The sequence below is a fragment of the Carettochelys insculpta genome, chromosome 18 (assembly GCF_033958435.1).
Source record: "Carettochelys insculpta isolate YL-2023 chromosome 18, ASM3395843v1, whole genome shotgun sequence".
Classification (NCBI taxonomy): Eukaryota; Metazoa; Chordata; order Testudines; family Carettochelyidae; genus Carettochelys; species Carettochelys insculpta.
The window spans coordinates 28132890-28151197 of NC_134154.1; the positions used below are offsets into that span (position 1 = coordinate 28132890).

The 18308-nt window shown below is 47.8% G+C and overlaps 1 protein-coding gene across 1 annotated transcript in view; it reads left to right on the forward strand.

Moving 5' to 3' along the window:
• Nucleotides 1–17354, forward strand: part of RPH3A (rabphilin 3A) — an 82837-nt gene extending 65483 nt beyond the window's left edge. The window contains exons 13-19 of the mRNA XM_075012635.1: nucleotides 2166–2275; nucleotides 4187–4313; nucleotides 6985–7041; nucleotides 8755–8906; nucleotides 12056–12137; nucleotides 15307–15403; nucleotides 16575–17354. Of these exons, the coding sequence (XP_074868736.1) occupies nucleotides 2166–2275; nucleotides 4187–4313; nucleotides 6985–7041; nucleotides 8755–8906; nucleotides 12056–12137; nucleotides 15307–15403; nucleotides 16575–16705 (756 nt within the window). The 3' untranslated portion in view covers nucleotides 16706–17354. The remainder of the gene's footprint in view (nucleotides 1–2165; nucleotides 2276–4186; nucleotides 4314–6984; nucleotides 7042–8754; nucleotides 8907–12055; nucleotides 12138–15306; nucleotides 15404–16574) is intronic.
• The last annotated feature ends 954 nt before the right edge of the window (nucleotides 17355–18308 follow it).

The following is an 18308-nucleotide window of genomic DNA, read 5'->3' on the forward strand; positions in this document are numbered from 1 at the left end:
CCTGCTAAGGTATTTCCGATGTGGTATCTGCCCACAAACATTCAGGAAAAGGTGCTTTCTGGGGTCCACGTGCAATGTAACAAAGTTGAGAACTCTTTAACTCTGCACAGTGCTCATATCTTGATGCAAACTGTTGGGATTGGCTCAGTGGGCTGAACTGAAATCCCACAGCAGGAAACGTTAGTTGTTCAGAGAAATTTGCATTTGATTACTTTTTACCTATGTTGATTGGGGTGATGCCTAAGGACCCATCAAGAGCAGGGCTGATGGCGGGAGGCACTGTACTGATACAGTAGCAGACTGTGTCTGCCCTGGAGATTTTACAACAATGCTCCCTGCTTTGGCTGCATCTGCAGCTGCTCTTACAAGCTGGAATCTCTGACTGAGGCTGGACTTTTCTTTGTTTCTGAGCCAGCTCAAGTCTTTTTTTTTTTTTTGACTCCCCCCTTGGGACAGTTTTGGATGGAAATTAATACAGTGGTGAACAGAGAGAAGAAATGGCTCAGCCGTATGGTCTTTGTGAATGGAGGAGTGTTCCCTGATTTCTTAGGCCTGGTCTATGCTAGGCAGGTAAGTCAATTGTAGATACGCAAGTCTAGCTGTGGCAGTTGCATAGCTAGAATCGACTTACCTGGCCATGTAGACAGAGGCCGTCTAGTCAGAGGGAGGTCGATGGGAGATTGTCTCCCATCGACCTCCCTTACTCCTCGCGATTTTGAGGAATACAGGGGTTGACTGCCGACCACAGAGGGTTCGATTCTGTGTCTCTAGTCGGTGCACCAAATCAAACTCTGGAGGATGGACCATGACCAGGTCGATCTTTCACAGAGTCTAGAGACATACCCTGAGAAAGGGAACATCTCTGAAACCTCTGCTTCTCTAAAAGTGGCACATGCATTCTTTTCCCTTTCAGAAGTGAGCGGTGTGCAGGGCATCTTGAAAGACTTGTACCTAGTTAATGAGCAGAAAAAAGCTCCAGAGAAGGTGACATTGTTAACGCAATGCAGAATACCTGACGCACAAAATCTAATTATTCAGAGTTTTGTACTTTGAAGGTTCTATGTGTTCTAATTAGAGCTGTGGAAAAATATCCACCAAATGAGGGAGTGCTCCAATTTTTTTTCCTCATCAAAGAAAGCTCTGTAAACATTCGTTCTCAGGACCAGCTGAACTGAAATCAGTGGAGAAAACTTCTAGGAAGAAGAGAATGTTGTTGGACTTGTTCCTAACATGCCTCTTCTGTTTGCTATGGGGACCCAAAGATGTTTCTTCCTCTCTCCCTGGCTGTAGTCAAAAGAGAGAACTGAGGTGCCAAGCACTTTCAAAGTAAGGTTGCTACAAAGTTTCTAATTTACACTTGTGGACTTTGGATCAGAGTCTTCCTGACTAGGTTGGTTCAAATCAAAAGACCATTCCAGCCTGCCCACAAAAATACAATGAGCAGAATCCATCTCTGGTGCAAGCTCAGAGTAGTCTATGTCCTTAATGTTTTGTGCTAGCCTTCCTTTCTCATCCTCTTTGTCACATGTTGAAAAATATTCTCTAATTAGAAGGATCTGGGATTTTGTTAGGATTAGGTGCCGCTCTTTATCCCAGTTCTCATCCTTGGCACATCTTTCAACTCTGCAGTAATGGAAGGAGGCTACGGAGAAGCTGATGTGCAATCTCCACTAGTAGGAATGCATATTTTCCCATGTGGGACAAGAGCACCAGAGTCTTCGTTAACTTGGGAAGCATTTAATTTTCTGTTTGTACAAGGGCTGAATTGGCTGATAGCAAGTAAATATAAACAAGTGAGGGTGACATGAGCAACTTCTGGCTCCATAGGCTTTTCGTGCATTGCAGGCCACTAAGTTTGTGTCCCAGTTGGCTGTACGTGACCTTCCAACCTTCTTCTTCCAGAAGCGGAAGCTAGTGCATGTGGCTCAGATGAGGAAGAAAGGAATTTGTCTAAATTAAGACTACTTTTACTTTAAAAACAGCAGGTTAATGCTCTGTAATATTTTGCTTGGCTGAATGGACCTCCAGTGAAACAAAATACAGGGGGACCATAAGGAAAGACCATGGGTTTGGCCCGTTGTTTGCATAATGCTAGACCTGCAGCTATTTTAGGCTGTAAACCATGTGTGCGATTAGTTTTTGTTTTAATTTTTGAAACCCAACAGTCAAACAAATTGAGAACCAAGACTCTGCGCAACACTCGCAACCCCGTGTGGAACGAGACACTAGTGTATCATGGCATCACGGACGAGGATATGCAAAGGAAAACACTCAGGCAAGTTGAAGACAAAACTCCAGTGTCTGAAAGTGCACCGTGATGGGGGACTTTGGGAGCCTTCTACACCAAGGTCGGGGTCATCTCCTTACAGCTAATTATCTGTGCAACCACTTAAGAAGTTGAGAAGTAGTAGTTCTGTGTGGAAAATGCATGCAGAAGGGCTTTCCATTGGGAAATGCAGCCTAATCAGAACTGCAGTGTTTCCTAGGGATAGGTTGATCGTAGATGAGATTTGTGACAGAAGAGAGTTTGAGTGATGACGTAAAAATGTTTCACTTTGACGTCTTCATGTTTTATTTCCGTTAACCTAGACAATATAGTGTCTGTCAAATCATAAATATTTTAATTGTGACTTCAAAACAAAACATTTCACCGCATTGAAACTAGAGGTTTTCACACCATTGTAGCAAAAGAGTCCCGTAGTTCCGAAGTGATGTTTTTCAGAATTTCCATCGGAAGTTTCAAATCACAGAGGTCCCCTTGGGACTGTCGCACTCAATGTGCTGATCATACCACTGTGCCTGTCCGCCTACCCTTCGGGGTAGTCCTGCTGAGCTAGAGCCCCTGGCCTGCCCCAGCAAAGGCACAGAGTTGTGGGGTCAAAGCCAGCAGCAGAGCAACAGAGAGATGGACAGCAGCTCAGCTCCGGGAAGGCTGTGTCACCGGGACTGGACACCGGTGTACAGACCCAGCAGGATCAGAGCCCCCAGCTAAATCCATCTGACCCTGCATAAGCATTTTATACGCTGGAAGCTCCTATGCTGTTTGCTCCCTTTATCAGGGACGGAGAGTGATGCACAGCTGTTATCCAACCCCTACCCCACCTGTAACAATACCCTGGGTTTGGTAATAAACACAAGTGATTGTGTTAAATATAAGAAGCAGGGGGTAAGTGGCTGCAAGGGACAGCAGGCAGATCTCCAGTTAGGGAAGTGCCATCTCCCCTTAGTGTTTGGTTTTCTGCCTATCAGTAGATTTCGTCCAATGCAGGAATCCTTTAGCTACATCTGTGCTGCCCCTCCCTTTCGGTAGAGGCATGCAAATATGGCTGATCTAAAATGCAAATGAGACATGGATTTAAATATCTCTCACCTCATTTGTGTACTCCCATGGGCTCTTGCTTGCAGAAGAGCTGATTTCAAAAGCCAAACCAGCCCTGGAGAACAGGGTTTGTTTGAAAGGAAAACTTGCTTTCAAAAGCACCCTTCTTCCTAATTTTTTCCAGGAAGGATGCTTTCGACAGCCATGTTTCCTTTCCTCGAGTACGTCTAGTGACTTTTACTAGCATACCTAGATCAAGAAACAGGACTATACTTCATCTTTCTAATGTCAAATACAGGAATGACACCCGCACACAAATAGAATGTACATCTTCAGGGGATTACAAGCTCTCAGTGATTGGTCACATTTTGCATTAGGCATATTCATACTCAAAAATGTATTTCCATAAAAAAATGCGGGCGTGATGTCCCAATATGGCCTATTAAAATTTAAATTCTATATCAAAAAGAAACATTTGTACCTTATTGAAGTTAGATGTTTTCACATTGTAGCAAAACTGGCTGAGTGGTTCTGAATTGACATTTTTCAGAATTTCCATTCCACAGAACGTTCCAGAATTTTGGCTTTTTCTTACAAATCAGAACAAATTAAAAATTTTCAGAATTTCTGAGGGTCGGAAACTCCATTTTCCAGCCAGCTCTGGTCAGCAGTTAGGTCAAGGCTGCTAGATTTTTGCAGGGATTTGACATGTGAGATTTTTTTGATTTTTTGCGAGCTACATTCCCTCTGCAAACAAATATTTGGCGTTGCACAGCACAGATTTCTAAAGGGTGGATGTGCTAGTCTGAGCTGTGAAAGGCTTCAGCCCGTTCAATATTAAGCCTTCTTTTTTCTTGTGCAATTCAGGATCTCGGTGTGTGATGAAGACAAATTTGGCCACAACGAATTCATTGGTGAAACTAGAGTTTCTTTGAAGAAACTCAAAGCTAACCAGAAAAAGAACTTCAACATCTGCTTGGAGAGAGTAATACCGGTAAGCCTCCCGAAGTTCTGCTGTGTGTTATTACTTCTGACATACAATATAAAAATAACGTTCACAGTAAACCCTTGATTTAACGGATCCTGATATGGGACGCTGTTTGCCAGCCCCCCTGTGTAAATAAAGGTCAGAGACTCAGCAGAGCCAGGGCTGGAGGAGCTGCTGGAAAGACTGGAGGGGTCACTGTAGTGGCTAGGGCTATTGAGGCCAGAGGAGCTGGGGAGGGCTGCCCCCAGCTCTGTGTGCGTGGAGCTTGTTGGAGACCAGCTGCCGCTGCTTGCAGTGGCGCTGAGCAGCAGCCATGGTGTGGGAGGCTGCTGCTCGCTGGCAGGCTGGGGGCGGCCAGGCTCTGCCTTCATGCAGGCGACTCAAAGCCCGGGGCTGGAGGAGCTGCAGCTCTGAGAGCTGTAGGATGTGGAAAGAGCCAGGCTGGCATTCAGCTCTTCTCCTGGTGAGAGGGAGAGGGAGGTGTGAGGGGAAGAATGGGTCAGGAGTGGGGTAGGGAAGAGGGGGGCAGAGGACAGGAGTGAGTGATGGGCTGGGAAGGTCAGTGCATCATCACACAACACAACCATTTGGCTATAACAGACTTTCGGCAGTAACGGACACCCCTTCCCCCCATTTGTCCGTTAAATGGAGGATTTTCTGTGATGGACCTTTGGAGGGACAATTAATTAGAAATTCCCGAGTGGCTGTGTGACCTGTGGCTGGGAGAGTCTCCTGGAAGGTGTGCCGGATCTTCAGGGCGGTTTCTGGTCCGAGTTGCAGCAGTGTAAATCTGAAGTAAATCCCCTTGTGAGCTGTCACTGAGATCGGAATGCGGCCCATTCGCTGCCTCGCCTGGTGTGAGGGGGCAGTTCCTCAGCGCATTCTGTTCCGTGGATTAGCTCACATTTCATGGGGACGATACTCACTTCCCCCTCCCTAAAGGAAGGGCGGAGTGACAGAGAGGAGATCTTAGCCCACAGGCTTGAAAGCAAAACTAAGCAAAGCGCTCAGGTAACTGCAGTAAGACTACAGCCACGCAGCAAAGTTATTTCGAGATAACAGCCGCTATTTCAAAATTACTTTTCTAGCGTCCACACTACGCACCCCCTGTTTTGAAGTAAATCCAAAATAGCGGGCGTGTTGTTCCGAAATTGGCAAACCTCATTGCGGGAGGAATAAGGCCAATTTCGAACGAGGCGCCGTTACAAAACGGATTGCGCTACTTCAAAATAAGCTGTAATAGCATCCGACGGCATTGTTTCCAAAGAGGCACTGTGCTAGTTCAAAATGCATGCCTGTGTGGAGCTGTGTTCTTTCGAAATAGCTCTTCTGGAAGGGATTATTTTTAAGTAATGCAGCTGGATAGACACAGCCTAATTGTTCGAGCGGGAGCCTGTCTGAACAGCCTAGGTGGCATGCCAGCATGTCCTGTCCAGTTCTGTGCCCCTGGAGGAGGAATCCGAGCGAAAGGAGTGACCCCCACGCGCACGCAGTAAACTCCTGGGTGCCGCTTTGGAGGTGAAGTGGAATGCGTGTGGCTCCCTTCCCTAGAAATAACTCATAAGGATGCTCGCGGGCTTCTTTAAATGGTTCGGTGAGCTGTGGCTCTCTTGCCAAGACAGAGACCTGCAATCCAGGGGCCTACCAGATTTTTCCAGAGGGGAGCTTAGGTGAGACTAGCAAATTTCAGCTGCTGTTGCTCTGGTCTTGAAGTAAATAATGTCGGGTTTTCTTTGTACAAAAAGGGAAATGTCCATGTTTTTTTTAAATGATTGGATTTTTCAAAACCTGCCCCCCACACTTGCATCCGCCTGTCCGGAGTCCCTCCTCACCCCCACACCCTCAGTCCCCTGGCCTGCACCCTTCCTCACCTCCAACCCTGACTCCTGCACCCCCTTCTCACCTCCCAATCCTCTGCCCTGAGCGCCCCCCTGCACCCAGCCCCCTGCCTTGACTCGTGCTCCGCTCCACACCCTGCCCCACCTTGAGCCCCTCCTCACTCTTAACCACTGGCTGCTCCCCTTCTGGTCCCCGGGAGGGAATGAGAGCAAAGTGCACAGCTGGCCTGGCCCCTCCCCTCCCCTCCCCTCCCCTCCTGGAGCCAGGATTGCAAAAAACTGTGCGCTTTTCCCTCCCTCCCTGACAGTGAGGAGGGGGAACAGCTAGTAACAAATCTGGGGGATGGGGAGCTTCAGCCCTTCTCCCCTGGCACAACCGCGCCCCGAGCTGGCTTGCAGTTACAATAAGAGGAAGCTGTGTCCTGGCTCTTACCATTTGGGAGGCGTTCTTGCACAGACAGACAGACAGACTCTCTAACATAGAGTAGATGGTGGTATATGCAGGTGGGGAGAAGATTGCGCCCTGTGGGCACGGAATACGTTCAGCTCTGTGGTGCTGGCTGGTGGAAAGTAGGAACAGAGGAACTGTGGAAGTTCGATGGGAGGATGGAAGTCAGGGTGTGCCCACATGGATCAGGGCAGCGTGGCTGGAAACATCCCACATCCCGTCATTGTCCCTGGGGTTCTGTTCCTGTAGGTGCATGGGACACGTTCACCCCCCAGCAAGGGTGGCACCCCCAAGGTTAGGTCTGTTGGCGGTGTGCGTGACTGTCCTTGCGGGTGAAGCCTCCCTCAGCTTGGGGCATTGCGACAGGGACTCTCTCTGTTCCCATTCCTAGATGAAGCGTGCCGGAACCACTGGGTCCTCCCGGGGCATGGCACTCTACGAAGAGGAGGTAAGATGCAGTGCTGCCCTCTGGCTTTGGCTTCAAAGGGCACCCTCAGCCAGGGGGCGAGAGGCACCGTTTCCTACCCTTTTGGTGCAGCCCCTGAATGATGGCTTCTCGTTTCAGAATCCCGCTTCCTTAGCTGCACGTGCAGGTTGCCTGTGCAGCTAGCCCAGGGATGCAGCGAGGTGCATCCCAGGGGTCTGACGGCCTTGCGGTCGCAGCTGCGTTTTGCAGCCTGGGTCGCCATACCACTGCGCTCTGTAACCTAGCTGGCTGGAGCGCTGCCAGCGTTCAGGCCGCGGCCGTGTGGATTACCAGGTCCTGGGTGGATGTATATGTACTGTGCCGCTGCAGCTTTACTGTGGTTGGTGCTCGCTCTAACTAGAGCGAGGCGGTTTTGGGGAGCTCAGCATGGGCTGCAATCCAGTTGCAGTGTGGACGTGTCCAGGCGTGCTCTGCTTCCCCGCGAGGGCCTCTTGAGTGAGGAATGGACTTGCTCCTGTGACATCCCCCGTATACAGCCAGCTGGAGGGTGGGACCTCCCCATGTTGTTCCTGAGCCCATGTCTCCTGTGGGCACCCATCAGGTTCCTGGGTGGGTGGGATGTGCATATCTCTCGGGGCCCAGCTCAGGCATGGTGGCGATGCTGCTGTCACTGGAGATGAGTGAATCCAACTTCTTTGCAGGCCTGGAGGACTCAGATGTTTTCCCCTGAGGGTTAGGTACTGTCTGTAGAATGAGCTGCAGAAGCGGGAGGTGGAAATGTTACACGTGTGATCTGTCTCCCCTCTCTGCCTTCAGAGCATCTGCTTGCAAATGCCCCCACAGCTGTCGATTCATTCCAGCCTGAACCCGAGACTAAAATGTGCCACGGGTGACCCCAACCAAGGGAACTAGCTATAACTTTCTTGCAAAGCACTGAATGGGGCCTGCCGAGCTTAACCTGGCACATGCAAACCTTGTAAAGCCTGATCGAATATAAAAACTAGAATCATCATAACTGGACTTGGCTTCTGCACCCATGTTCCCTCTAATCGTGTTCATCCATGTGTGGAATCATTTTTTGTGGGTGTCGGGGCATGTGTGAATGTGCACCACCAGTAGAAACAAAGACCTTGCTGTGGGTGCTCTGCCAATCGGCTGAGAGGCATTTAACTCTCTCCTGAGTGGCTGTGTGAGCGCACAGCTTACAGGGAATGCTGTTCTGCGCTATCATTTGCCTTGTGCAAGTGGGTCTGTGTTTAAATGCATCCTCGCCTTCCTCTGTAATCCCTTGTGGTCCCTTTCCAAGCTTTTCCCTTAGGCTTGGTCTGTAGTAGGAAGTTAAGTTGATTGCAGATACGCAGTTCTATCTGTGACAATGGTGTAGCTGGAATCAACTTATCTGCAAATGACTTACCTGGCTGTCCTTGCTAAGAAAGGTCGATGGGAGCGTTTCTCTCATCGACTTCCCTTATGCTTCGTGTTAGTGAGGACTACAACGGTCAACTGCCGATCCCTGAGGAGTCGATTTCATGCATCTCCACCAGATGCAAGAAATTGAACCCAGAATATCGACCCTGAGCTGGTCGATCTTTGAGGTAATGTAGGCATGGACTCACTCATTTACCCTTTCCTGCACAGTGGATGATGGTGAGTCCCTGCCTGCAGAATTCCCATGTGGGTGTATTTCTGGTCTGTCTTATCCCAGTTCCCCACTTGTTCGTTTCCTGCTTGTAGGTGGATCGCAGCGGTGACGTGGAAGAACGAGGAAAGATCCTTGTGTCCCTCATGTACAGCACCCAGCAGGGAGGCCTGATTGTTGGCATCATCCGTTGTGTCCATTTAGCTGCAATGGATGCCAATGGCTACTCGGATCCGTTCGTTAAACTGTAAGTGAGACCTCCAGAGTTATAGATCAATGGTCCCCAACCTTCTCACCAACATGGCACGCTTCAATGAGATGAGCAATTCCATGGCACGCCCACTTTTTGCAGCTGAATCGTTTGCTCATCAGCCTCACGTTTGCTTACATTTGTTATGGTTACGGTCTTACTAGTGAGGTTTTCAACCCAGTAGTGCATATAACAAGGTAAACAAGGATTAAATGCATTAATGTTTCAGTCCCACTACAGGGTAGACCGTCTTAGACAGCGAACACAGACATGTTTTCAAAATTTGCTCAACACCATGCTAGGGATGAGTAACCACTGAAATCAGCCTCCCCTCCCCGTCAGCCTGGTGGAGCCAGGATGTGGCATTTAAACTACATCCCAGCTCTGTGGGGCCTCTGCCCTCTCTCCCTCCCCCTTGCCACAGCAGGGAGTGGGGATGGGCTCCCCACCAGCTCGTTCAGTGGGGAAGCAGTGTTTCAGGTGCCTCCTGGTTTGAATGGGGTCCTGCAGGGTCGGCATTTCCCTCATGGAGGCTCTGCAAAGAGCCACTGCAGTGGGGAAATTGACCATCCCTGCACCAACTGGGACTCAGGCAGCCTTGCTGCTTGAGCCCCCGCTGGCTGGGGGTGCAATTCTCCCCTTCCCCCGTGGTGGCTCTGCAGAGAGCTACTGCAAGGGGAAATTGACAGAATTTCATGGCACACTTGGACAATTCTCACAGCACACCGGTCGAAAACCACTGTTCCGAAGTGTGCGTTTGTGCATGCACAGCATTGTGCAGGGTGCAGATTCTGTGATCGAGCATGTGCAGTGAACCTTAAAATATAGCTATTGTCAGAGGAATGTCTTTGTAAAACGTGTCTTCTAATTTTGCATTATAGCTGCTGTGTGAACATCACTGGCCTGAATGTATTTTCACTGCCACTCTTGCTACCAAGCCCACACAACTGTGGAAAAATAAAACCGATTCTGTCCCGCTTCACTTAAAACCAGCAACATTACTAGCAGAACTGTGACTGCAGGATCTTTGGGATTTTAATGAGGCAGCATTTCAGCATGCTGCCCAGAACCCAGCGTAAACACACCCACCCACCCATGGGTTTCTGATGTGTCTTCTCCATGCGCATTCCAAATGCAGGTTCTTTCTTCACTCCTCAAGGCACACCAGCGAAAGACATCTGTAGCAGAGTGGAGAATCAGATCCTTGATCGCTGACCCATTCTGGTTGCAGCCCTTATAGTCCGTGGGTTGTAATGTACTAAACAGTCTCACCACTGGCTGTGAAGGCTGGCTCATGCATGAGACTCATTGTGCATTCCTGCTGTACAGATTCTGATGTCACGGGGGCAGAGTCAGGCTGGTCTTTTTGGCGCTTCATGATGATGATGCTTTGTTGAATCTTGAAATAAGATTTTTTGGGCGGTCACACCATCCCTGCACAGCTATCAGTTACGTGGGACATTGCAAGAGGCAGGGAGAACACAAGGCGTTAGTCACATTCTTGGCTAAGGGCAGGTTTACACTACATCTTAAAGTCGATCCTAAACGCGCAATGCCACGTTACGGCAGTTGTGTAGCCGGTAGTGACGTATCTACGATCGACCTACCCGGCTATCCTCCCAGAGGGAGGTCGATGAGAGAAACTTTCCCATTGACCTCCCTGTGAGTAGTACAGGGGTCAACTGTTGACCCCAGAAAGTTTTGACTTCATGTGTCCCCACTAAGTGCATAAAATCAAACCCTGGAAGGTTGACAGTGAGCTGGTTTATCTTCCGGTAAGTGTAGATGTACCCTTGGTGCAAAGTAAAATGACGTGAGCAAAATGCACAGTTTTTAATGTTTGAAGCTCTTAATATGGAATAGGTTTTCCCCAGTTATCCTTTCAAGCTAGAACCTCACTCTCAGCCTAAGATGCATGTGTATATTTCCCAGGGCCACTTCCTTTTCTCTCCTTACAACAAGAACACTTCCTCCTAAAAAATGAAATTAAAAACCACTGGTAGCTCCTGCCCGTAGAGATCTGAAAATCTTGTCCGTTCATTTCCTTCAGTGTCACGCTTTCTTTCCTCCTCATGCTCTACAAATAGAACATTGAGATTTTTACTTTCAAAAGTAATTTAAATGAGGATTTAATTAATGCAAATGTACAGTTTAAAATTTACTTTTGGACTGGATTGTTGAGACTGAGCTGAGTGTTTCCATACTTACAAGTAAAACTAATTCTGCTGCTTTATTAACTGCTATTTCATTATTCATCCTTGTTTTCCCAAGTCTCTTTATTAAGTGCTATTTCATTATCTATCCTTGTTTTCCCAAGTCTCTCTAGACTAGTTTATGGACTTGTGAAATTCTCTGCAACACAAACACAATGGAATAGCTCGCCATGGAGGTTAAATATTCTCAGAGGGGTCACCATGTTAGTCTGTAGTTTCACAAAAACAAGCAGCCCTGTAGCATCTCAAAGACTAACAATTTCATCAGAGTGTGGAGTAGAACTGAGAAATCTGAAGAAGTGGGTCTTACCCATGAAAGCTGATTGCCTAATAAATACGATCATTAGTCTTTAAGGTGCTACGAGACTGCTTGTTTTTTCCTGGAGGTTAGTTTGCTTTCACATCGTATAATAACCAGCTCGCCTATTACTTTTCAGTGTCCCGGTTATTTCAGCCTTTGCATGCTTGTAGCCCATTCTAACATCACTCAAGCCCTTTTCACATGTCCCTGGGGTATTTTAACGCTCCTGTAGCAATTTTTTTGCTTATTGCAATTTTGCATTGAAGTGTCTTGCGAGGAAAATTGTGGAGCAGGTTACAGACACACTGCATAAGTGCAATCTCTTCTACAACAAAGCCAGGTGAAGGGATGCTAGCTATTCAGATTTAGCATGATTATTATTAAAGGGTATCTTTCTACTCAAAGTACAGTACTACCAGTGCATGGTGTATGCTAAATTCAGTAACAGCTGCAAAGATTTTAACCTGATAATTGGAAACAGTTTTTTTTCAATTTATTTTGTGATTTTATTTCCCATACGATTTAACTTCCTTAGCTATTGTTCTTCCAGTCCAGAAACTCCCCTTTTCTTTAGCTTACAAGTGGTCTCTGTTTGTTCACTTAATTTCTAAGCTGCTTCATGTTGCCCCTAGCTGGCTAAAACCTGACATGGGGAAGAAGGCCAAGCATAAGACGCAGATTAAAAAGAAGACGCTGAATCCCGAGTTTAATGAGGTAAGGACGCAGGCATATCTTTACAGTGGGCCGAATGATTAACTCGTGCATGTGAAATGCAAGGCATTGCCGAACGACAGTTGCTCCGTTAGGCTCTCTTCTTCTGTCTTCAGATGGGTCAGGGTATTTCTGAAATTAAGGAGTGCAAAGTTAATTGCCACCAAGGAGTTAGGAATCTGGGCAGCCGGATGTGTTTGGCTTTTTGGCCTCATCGTCTTGATGATGGAGAAATATATATACCAAACTGATTTCAGTAAATTGGGATCCTCTCATCCTCTATGAGATCAAGTGACCCAATGAAATCATAATCCCGCCCCACAGCTACTTGCTGAGATCACTCTGCTGACCCGATCAGAGGCCCCCTTTTAATTCACTGTCTACCTGCAGTACTCTTTGGGCTAAATAAGCACTTAGGAGCTAGGGTTTCATTGTTGCTAGTTGGAAAGATTCTGGGATGTGATCCGTTTCATAGCTAGCTTCCAAATGCTCAAAATTCCAGGGAGGAGGGGGAGGAGAGTCTTTTAACTTAAGATTGCTACGATCATAGACCTAAGAAACTGACAGTTGCCCCTTCATCAGACCTCTTCTCCCCGTACGCTCCTGCTGGTAGAAACATCTCTGAAACGTATGGCTAGTCTGAATCCTTCTTCCTTTTCAAGTGCTTGCATACGTCCATTCCACAGTAGGCGTGCGTGCTCTCCCCGTGCTCCGGTGTGAGAAGTTTGTTCCCTAGCAGTGTCTGTAAAGGGGAGGCTCTGGCGATGCCTAGAGTGGTGACGTCATGGTGTGGTGTAAGGAGTGTTGCGTATAACCCCTGGACACAGTTCCTTCTTGTTTCCAGTAGTTTTGCATCAGAGCTGTTGGTTTCGACTCATCGTAGCTTGATCTCCTGCTCTTTACGTAGCTTTTCTAACTGGTGATAAGTTGGTTGACAAGTATCAGAGAGGTGGCCGTGTTCGTCTGTAGCTTCGAGAACAACAAGAAGTCTTGTGGCACCTTATAGACTAACAGATATTTTGGAGCATAAGCTTTCATGGGCAAAGACCCGCTTCATCAGAAGCATGGGTTGGGGGGGTGGTGGTTTCAGAGGGGTGTTTAAAGAGTGGGGTCCCCATAAAAGGGAGGGCCAGAGCTGACAAGGTCTATTCAGCAAGGTGGAAATGGCCCAGTATCAAGAGTACTTATCAAAAGAGAAAAAAACAAGTCAGATCAGACAGGGGGATGTGAGCCTTTGTTAGAGTCTAATGGGGAGATGAGAGCACCCAGAGCAGAGAAACTGCCTATGTAAGCGGCCAGCCACTCCCAGTTTCTGTTTAATCCATGGTTAATGGAGTCAAACTTGCAAATAATTGCAGCTCAGAGATTTCTCTCTCTATTTGCTTTTTGAAACTATTTTGTTTCAGGACTGTCACCCTTAAATCTGCCACTGAGTGTCCAGGGAGATTGAAGTGTTCCCCCACAGGCTTCTGTACGTTACCGTTCCTCATGTCTGATTTATGTCCATTTATTCTTTTATGGAGAGGCTGTCCAGTTTGGCCAATGTAAATTACAGTGGGGCATTGCTGGCACATGATGGCATACATTATATTGGTAGATGTGCAGGTGAAGGAGCCCCTGATGGTTGAGTTCACTGTCCTATTTGCCAGGGGATGGGCATACCTCAGTCCCTAGATTTCAGACCTTGTGACCAATACCCACACAAGAATTGCCTGCAAATGTCTCTGCGAGGGCAACATTACAGGTTGAACCTCTCTAATCTGGAACTCTCTCCTCCAGTAATGTCTGTAATTCAGCATGATTTTAGCTATCCAGACTTATCATGGCTGTGGCCAAGTTTTCTGCGGTCCCATAAAGTTTGCTTACGCCCACCAGTCCTGGTTCTCGGTGTTCTGTGTTGTATTTAGCTGTAATTGACTCCTAAATGTCTTCTCAGAGCCCCGTAAACAGCGGACATGTTTGTCATGTGCTAGATAATATTGACCTCCCATGGTCTGGCAAATTCTCTCCTCCAGAACAGATCTGGTCCTGAGGGTGCCAGATTAGAGAGGTTCAGCTGCATTTCTCTGCTCTTAATGGCCAAGGAGAAACAGGGTGGAGACCCTAGACCTAGAACAGCTGAGCTTCCGACAGGGAGGAACTCAGGGTGTGGGGCGCATCCAGCACCCCTTATACTGCACCACTCCAGGGGTTGCCGGAGCTCTCCTACAGGTGCTGCTGGGGGAAGGCTTCTGACACGGTTGTGCGTGGTGAGTGCGCCCGCCTGCTGTGGAGTGGATGTGAGCAACACATCTCAAAGAAAACCAGTTATGAAAACTCAGAACCGTATTTTATTGTAAAAACCCAGCGGTGGCACACAGGTTCCTTGTAAGGTATTTCCTTGGATAAAGGGCTTGAATCCTGCGAGGTGCTTTGCATTCTTGATATCTATTGGCCTGCAGGAGAACTGAGAGTCCCCAGCACCTTTCAGGGTTGGGCTGGCTTCCTGGGGGTCGCCAGTTTCTCCATTGGTTTTGAAAAGGCGGCGTGAGCAGCAGCATGCCTTGGGCAGATGTTCAAAGCAGGGCGTGACTTGGAAGCAGAGAGCTGAATGCTCTCTCCCCTCCCAGGTCCCCTAATTACAGATCGTTCGCTGAGCCCGAAGGGAAGGATGAGTTCCTACCGTTTGAGGCTTCGAGTGAGAGGGTTTTGCTACAGAATGACACACCGCGTGGTCCAGTGATCAGAGCAGGAGGTCGGCTGTCTGGACTCCTATGAGTTTGTGGGTGGAGTCTTGGCCCTACTGTGTTTTTCTCTTATGGCCTAATTCTTCAAAGGTGCTGAGTGCCCCCCATTCAACACCACGGAGATAATGGCCAGAGCTCCCCTCTGGCTCTTGAGTTGGCCATTTTGTGAAATGGACAATCCTTGCACCTCGCCGTGGTCTACTGTCATCCAGGTAGGGGCCTTGCCAATGCCTGTGATCGTTAAAGGGGAAGAACTTACCTTACGTGCGTGTCAAGTGCAAGGAACTGAACCCTGGTCAAACAGCAGATGAGCCTTTTCGACACTGTTATATTTCAGTGCGGCCTTTTAAATTCCGGGAGATCTGCATTCGAATGTAACGCTGCCATAGGCGCTTCTGTGCAAGCTGGGCGTTCCGTGTCATTGCAATACTTTTTGTGTTTTCCAGGAGTTTTTCTATGACATAAAACACAGTGATCTGGCCAAGAAATCACTGGACATATCAGTCTGGGATTATGATATTGGGAAGTCGAACGATTACATCGGTGAGTTACAGGACTGGCTGCTCTGTGCTGCCGGAAGCGAACAGAGCACTGTCTTACAGAAGTCAAGTGTAACCACGTGGGCTAGGCCAGAGCGGAGAGGCAAAGGGTGGCTTAGGGTTGGCCGATTTTGCTTCGGAGTCTGGAAATGGTCAAGGGGTTGGGCCTGATTTAAAAACTTCAGGCGTGTTGATGCGGAGGATGGGGTGTGGTTTCCGGGAGCTTGGCTGCAGTTGTTCGGAATCTGAAGCGTTCAGCGACGTTAAATGACTCACCTGCCCTTAGATCCTCGGCGGTGGTCTCAACTGCAGAGAAGCTCTATTTTAAGCCTTGGAGTCGGATCTTGTGGGTGGCAGACCCGGTGACTCACTTGTGACGCCTCTTGTCCCACCGTTGAGCGGGAAGCCTGGGCTCGGGGCAGGTTCTGCTCTGTGTTGATCTTATAAAATTTGCCTGAAAAATAGGATCCGTTTGTGTCAGGATGGTTTGGACCCCTACTGTGGGAACCCAGCTTTAAATCAGAGTCTCCTGCAGAGCAGGTAAACTTCAGGCCAGATTGTGGCTGTTCTGCAGCTGGGTGAGGGTCTAGATAGCTCTGCAGGAAGACACCAGAGGCTGGTCAAAGGAAAGGAAAGCTGATCTTAGTGGTGCAAGGCCATCTCCCAGTATTGGTGTGACTGTCACCCCATCCCTCGTCAGCCTGCACGCCACACCCCGTGCATAAATAGTCCATAGCTGACCCTCTGTCTCCATGGGAAAAGCGGCTGTGCATCCAGATCTTCCATGAAAAACTCCTTGAGCTGGATTAAGCCAACAGTAACAGGAGGAGGGGCTGTAGGCTGAGGGCACGGTTTGAAAAACTAAGTATTTAATGTGAGGCTGTTCTAAACTGCAAGGGTGTAACCCTGCCCTGCTGTCTGGGCTCTCCTGAGTGGATTGGGGGTCAGGGTGTCCCACTAGAGTTCTGTTTTAGAGGCGTTCTGGACGTCCATGGTGCTGCCTCCATTTGGTCTCCAGAGCCCGCCCTAGTCTGGGACCTTTACCAGCCTTACAATCCCATGAAATTTTAAACTGGGGAGTAAAAAAGAAATTCAGAAAAACGTGGCCCCAGGGAGATGGGGAATTGCCATGTTGGTGTCCTCTTTGATGGTCCTGCCTGCTGCTTTTTCCCCAGGTGGATGTCAGCTGGGCATCACCGCCAAGGGGGAGCGTTTGAAACACTGGTACGAGTGTCTGAAGAACAAGGATAAGAAAATCGAACGCTGGCACACTTTGCAAAACGAGAACCACGTTGCAAGCGATTAAGATCCCCAGCACAAGTCTCTCTGAAGTCCACGTCCTCTGCCAAGTCACAGTAGATTCCTGATGTCCGTCTTCCGAAGCCTCTGCTACACAACTTGCCTACACCTCTGTGCAGCCCAGGAAAGTTACGCAGCCGCCTCCCCGATGCCAGCGTCTTCTGTTCACCTCTCTCACCCTGAAGAGCACCCCGGATCTCCCGTGCTCAGATCCCCTTTCCACTCGTGCGTCATTCTGATGTAGAATTTTGTGAAGCAATAGCTGCACATGGAGGATTTTCATTTGTCTTCATTTCTCACCAGTTGAATGTACATCATACTCTTCCTCTCTCTAGTGTTTGTTGAAGATCTACTGGTTGTTTCACCTGCGTACTCATTGTTCCATCCTCCTGAAGCCAAGTGTGTGTGTGTGTGTGTGTGTGTGTGTGTTTTTCTTTCTGTGTCTTTTTCCACTCCACTCATTTACTGTTAACATCAGTTCTGTCTTTTGGGTTGCACAGTCAGTGAACGTCATGGGGGGCGGTTTGAACGTTATCACAGCATTGGACCATTCTGTTCATATGATATCGATACCTCAGCTGCAATAAGCAAAAGGCTGTTCGTTCCTCTTTGGGTTTGGTTTTGAACATAGCTTAGTATCTGCATTTTCACTGTTAGGGTAAAGGCAACGTCACCAATATAATCCGAAGCGTACTAGGTAACTGGCTTATTTTCCAATGGGAACATTTTTGCAGTGTATAGAGCTAGCAAGCAGAGGACACATGCTTTTGAGTTTTCACAGAAACGACACTGATTGAGGTGACATTTTAAATAAATGACTGCAAATGGAGAGCCACCTGCTGCATGGTCATTTTGGAAATACTAGATTTGCATTTTGGTTTGTTTCAGATGTAGTTGATTTAGGAGGTAGGAACATGCACATGCTCTTACTATACAAATACTTGCTTAGCTTTGAGATCATCTTCCGTTTCATCGAGGGCAGCTACGTCACCTAGCAAATAGATGTGTTTCGGGGGCAGAATTTGTTCAGTTCTCTTGAGACAGCATTTTCAGTTTCAGTATCATTTCACAAATACTCATTTTGCCACCCGCCTCTCAGGAAAAAACTCTCTTAAGGAGTCAGTGTGCTTACATCTGTTTTATCTAAGGAAAAAAAATTACTTAATGTAATTATCTGGGACAGCGAGAGGTCTTCCAGCTTCAAATTTCTGGTGGGTTTCCTTTTATTCTTGCACAAAAGAAATGTTTGCTTCAATCTGTACTTAATTGATTCTCTGTGGGTGTTTTATTTCATATCAACGTAAGAAGAGCTGACAAGCTGGGAATTGATATTGATCTTTTGGATAACCAGTCTGATCCATCTGCTGTTTTTGTACAACCTTCAAGCGTAGCAATGTCAAGATTAGTACACGAAGTATACTGGACTGTGTGGTCGATCAACTGCTGACTTAGCATGCTAAACAAAACCTAGAGAGTTTGGTTCAGGCTGTCATCCCACGACTCCTTTGCAGGCTGCTGTGCTAGTCTCTGCTATGGTGGTGGCGTTGTGTGGTATGTTCTAAACTGAGTTGTACCTCAGTGTGTCTTTGACTCTTTTGATGAGCTATTTT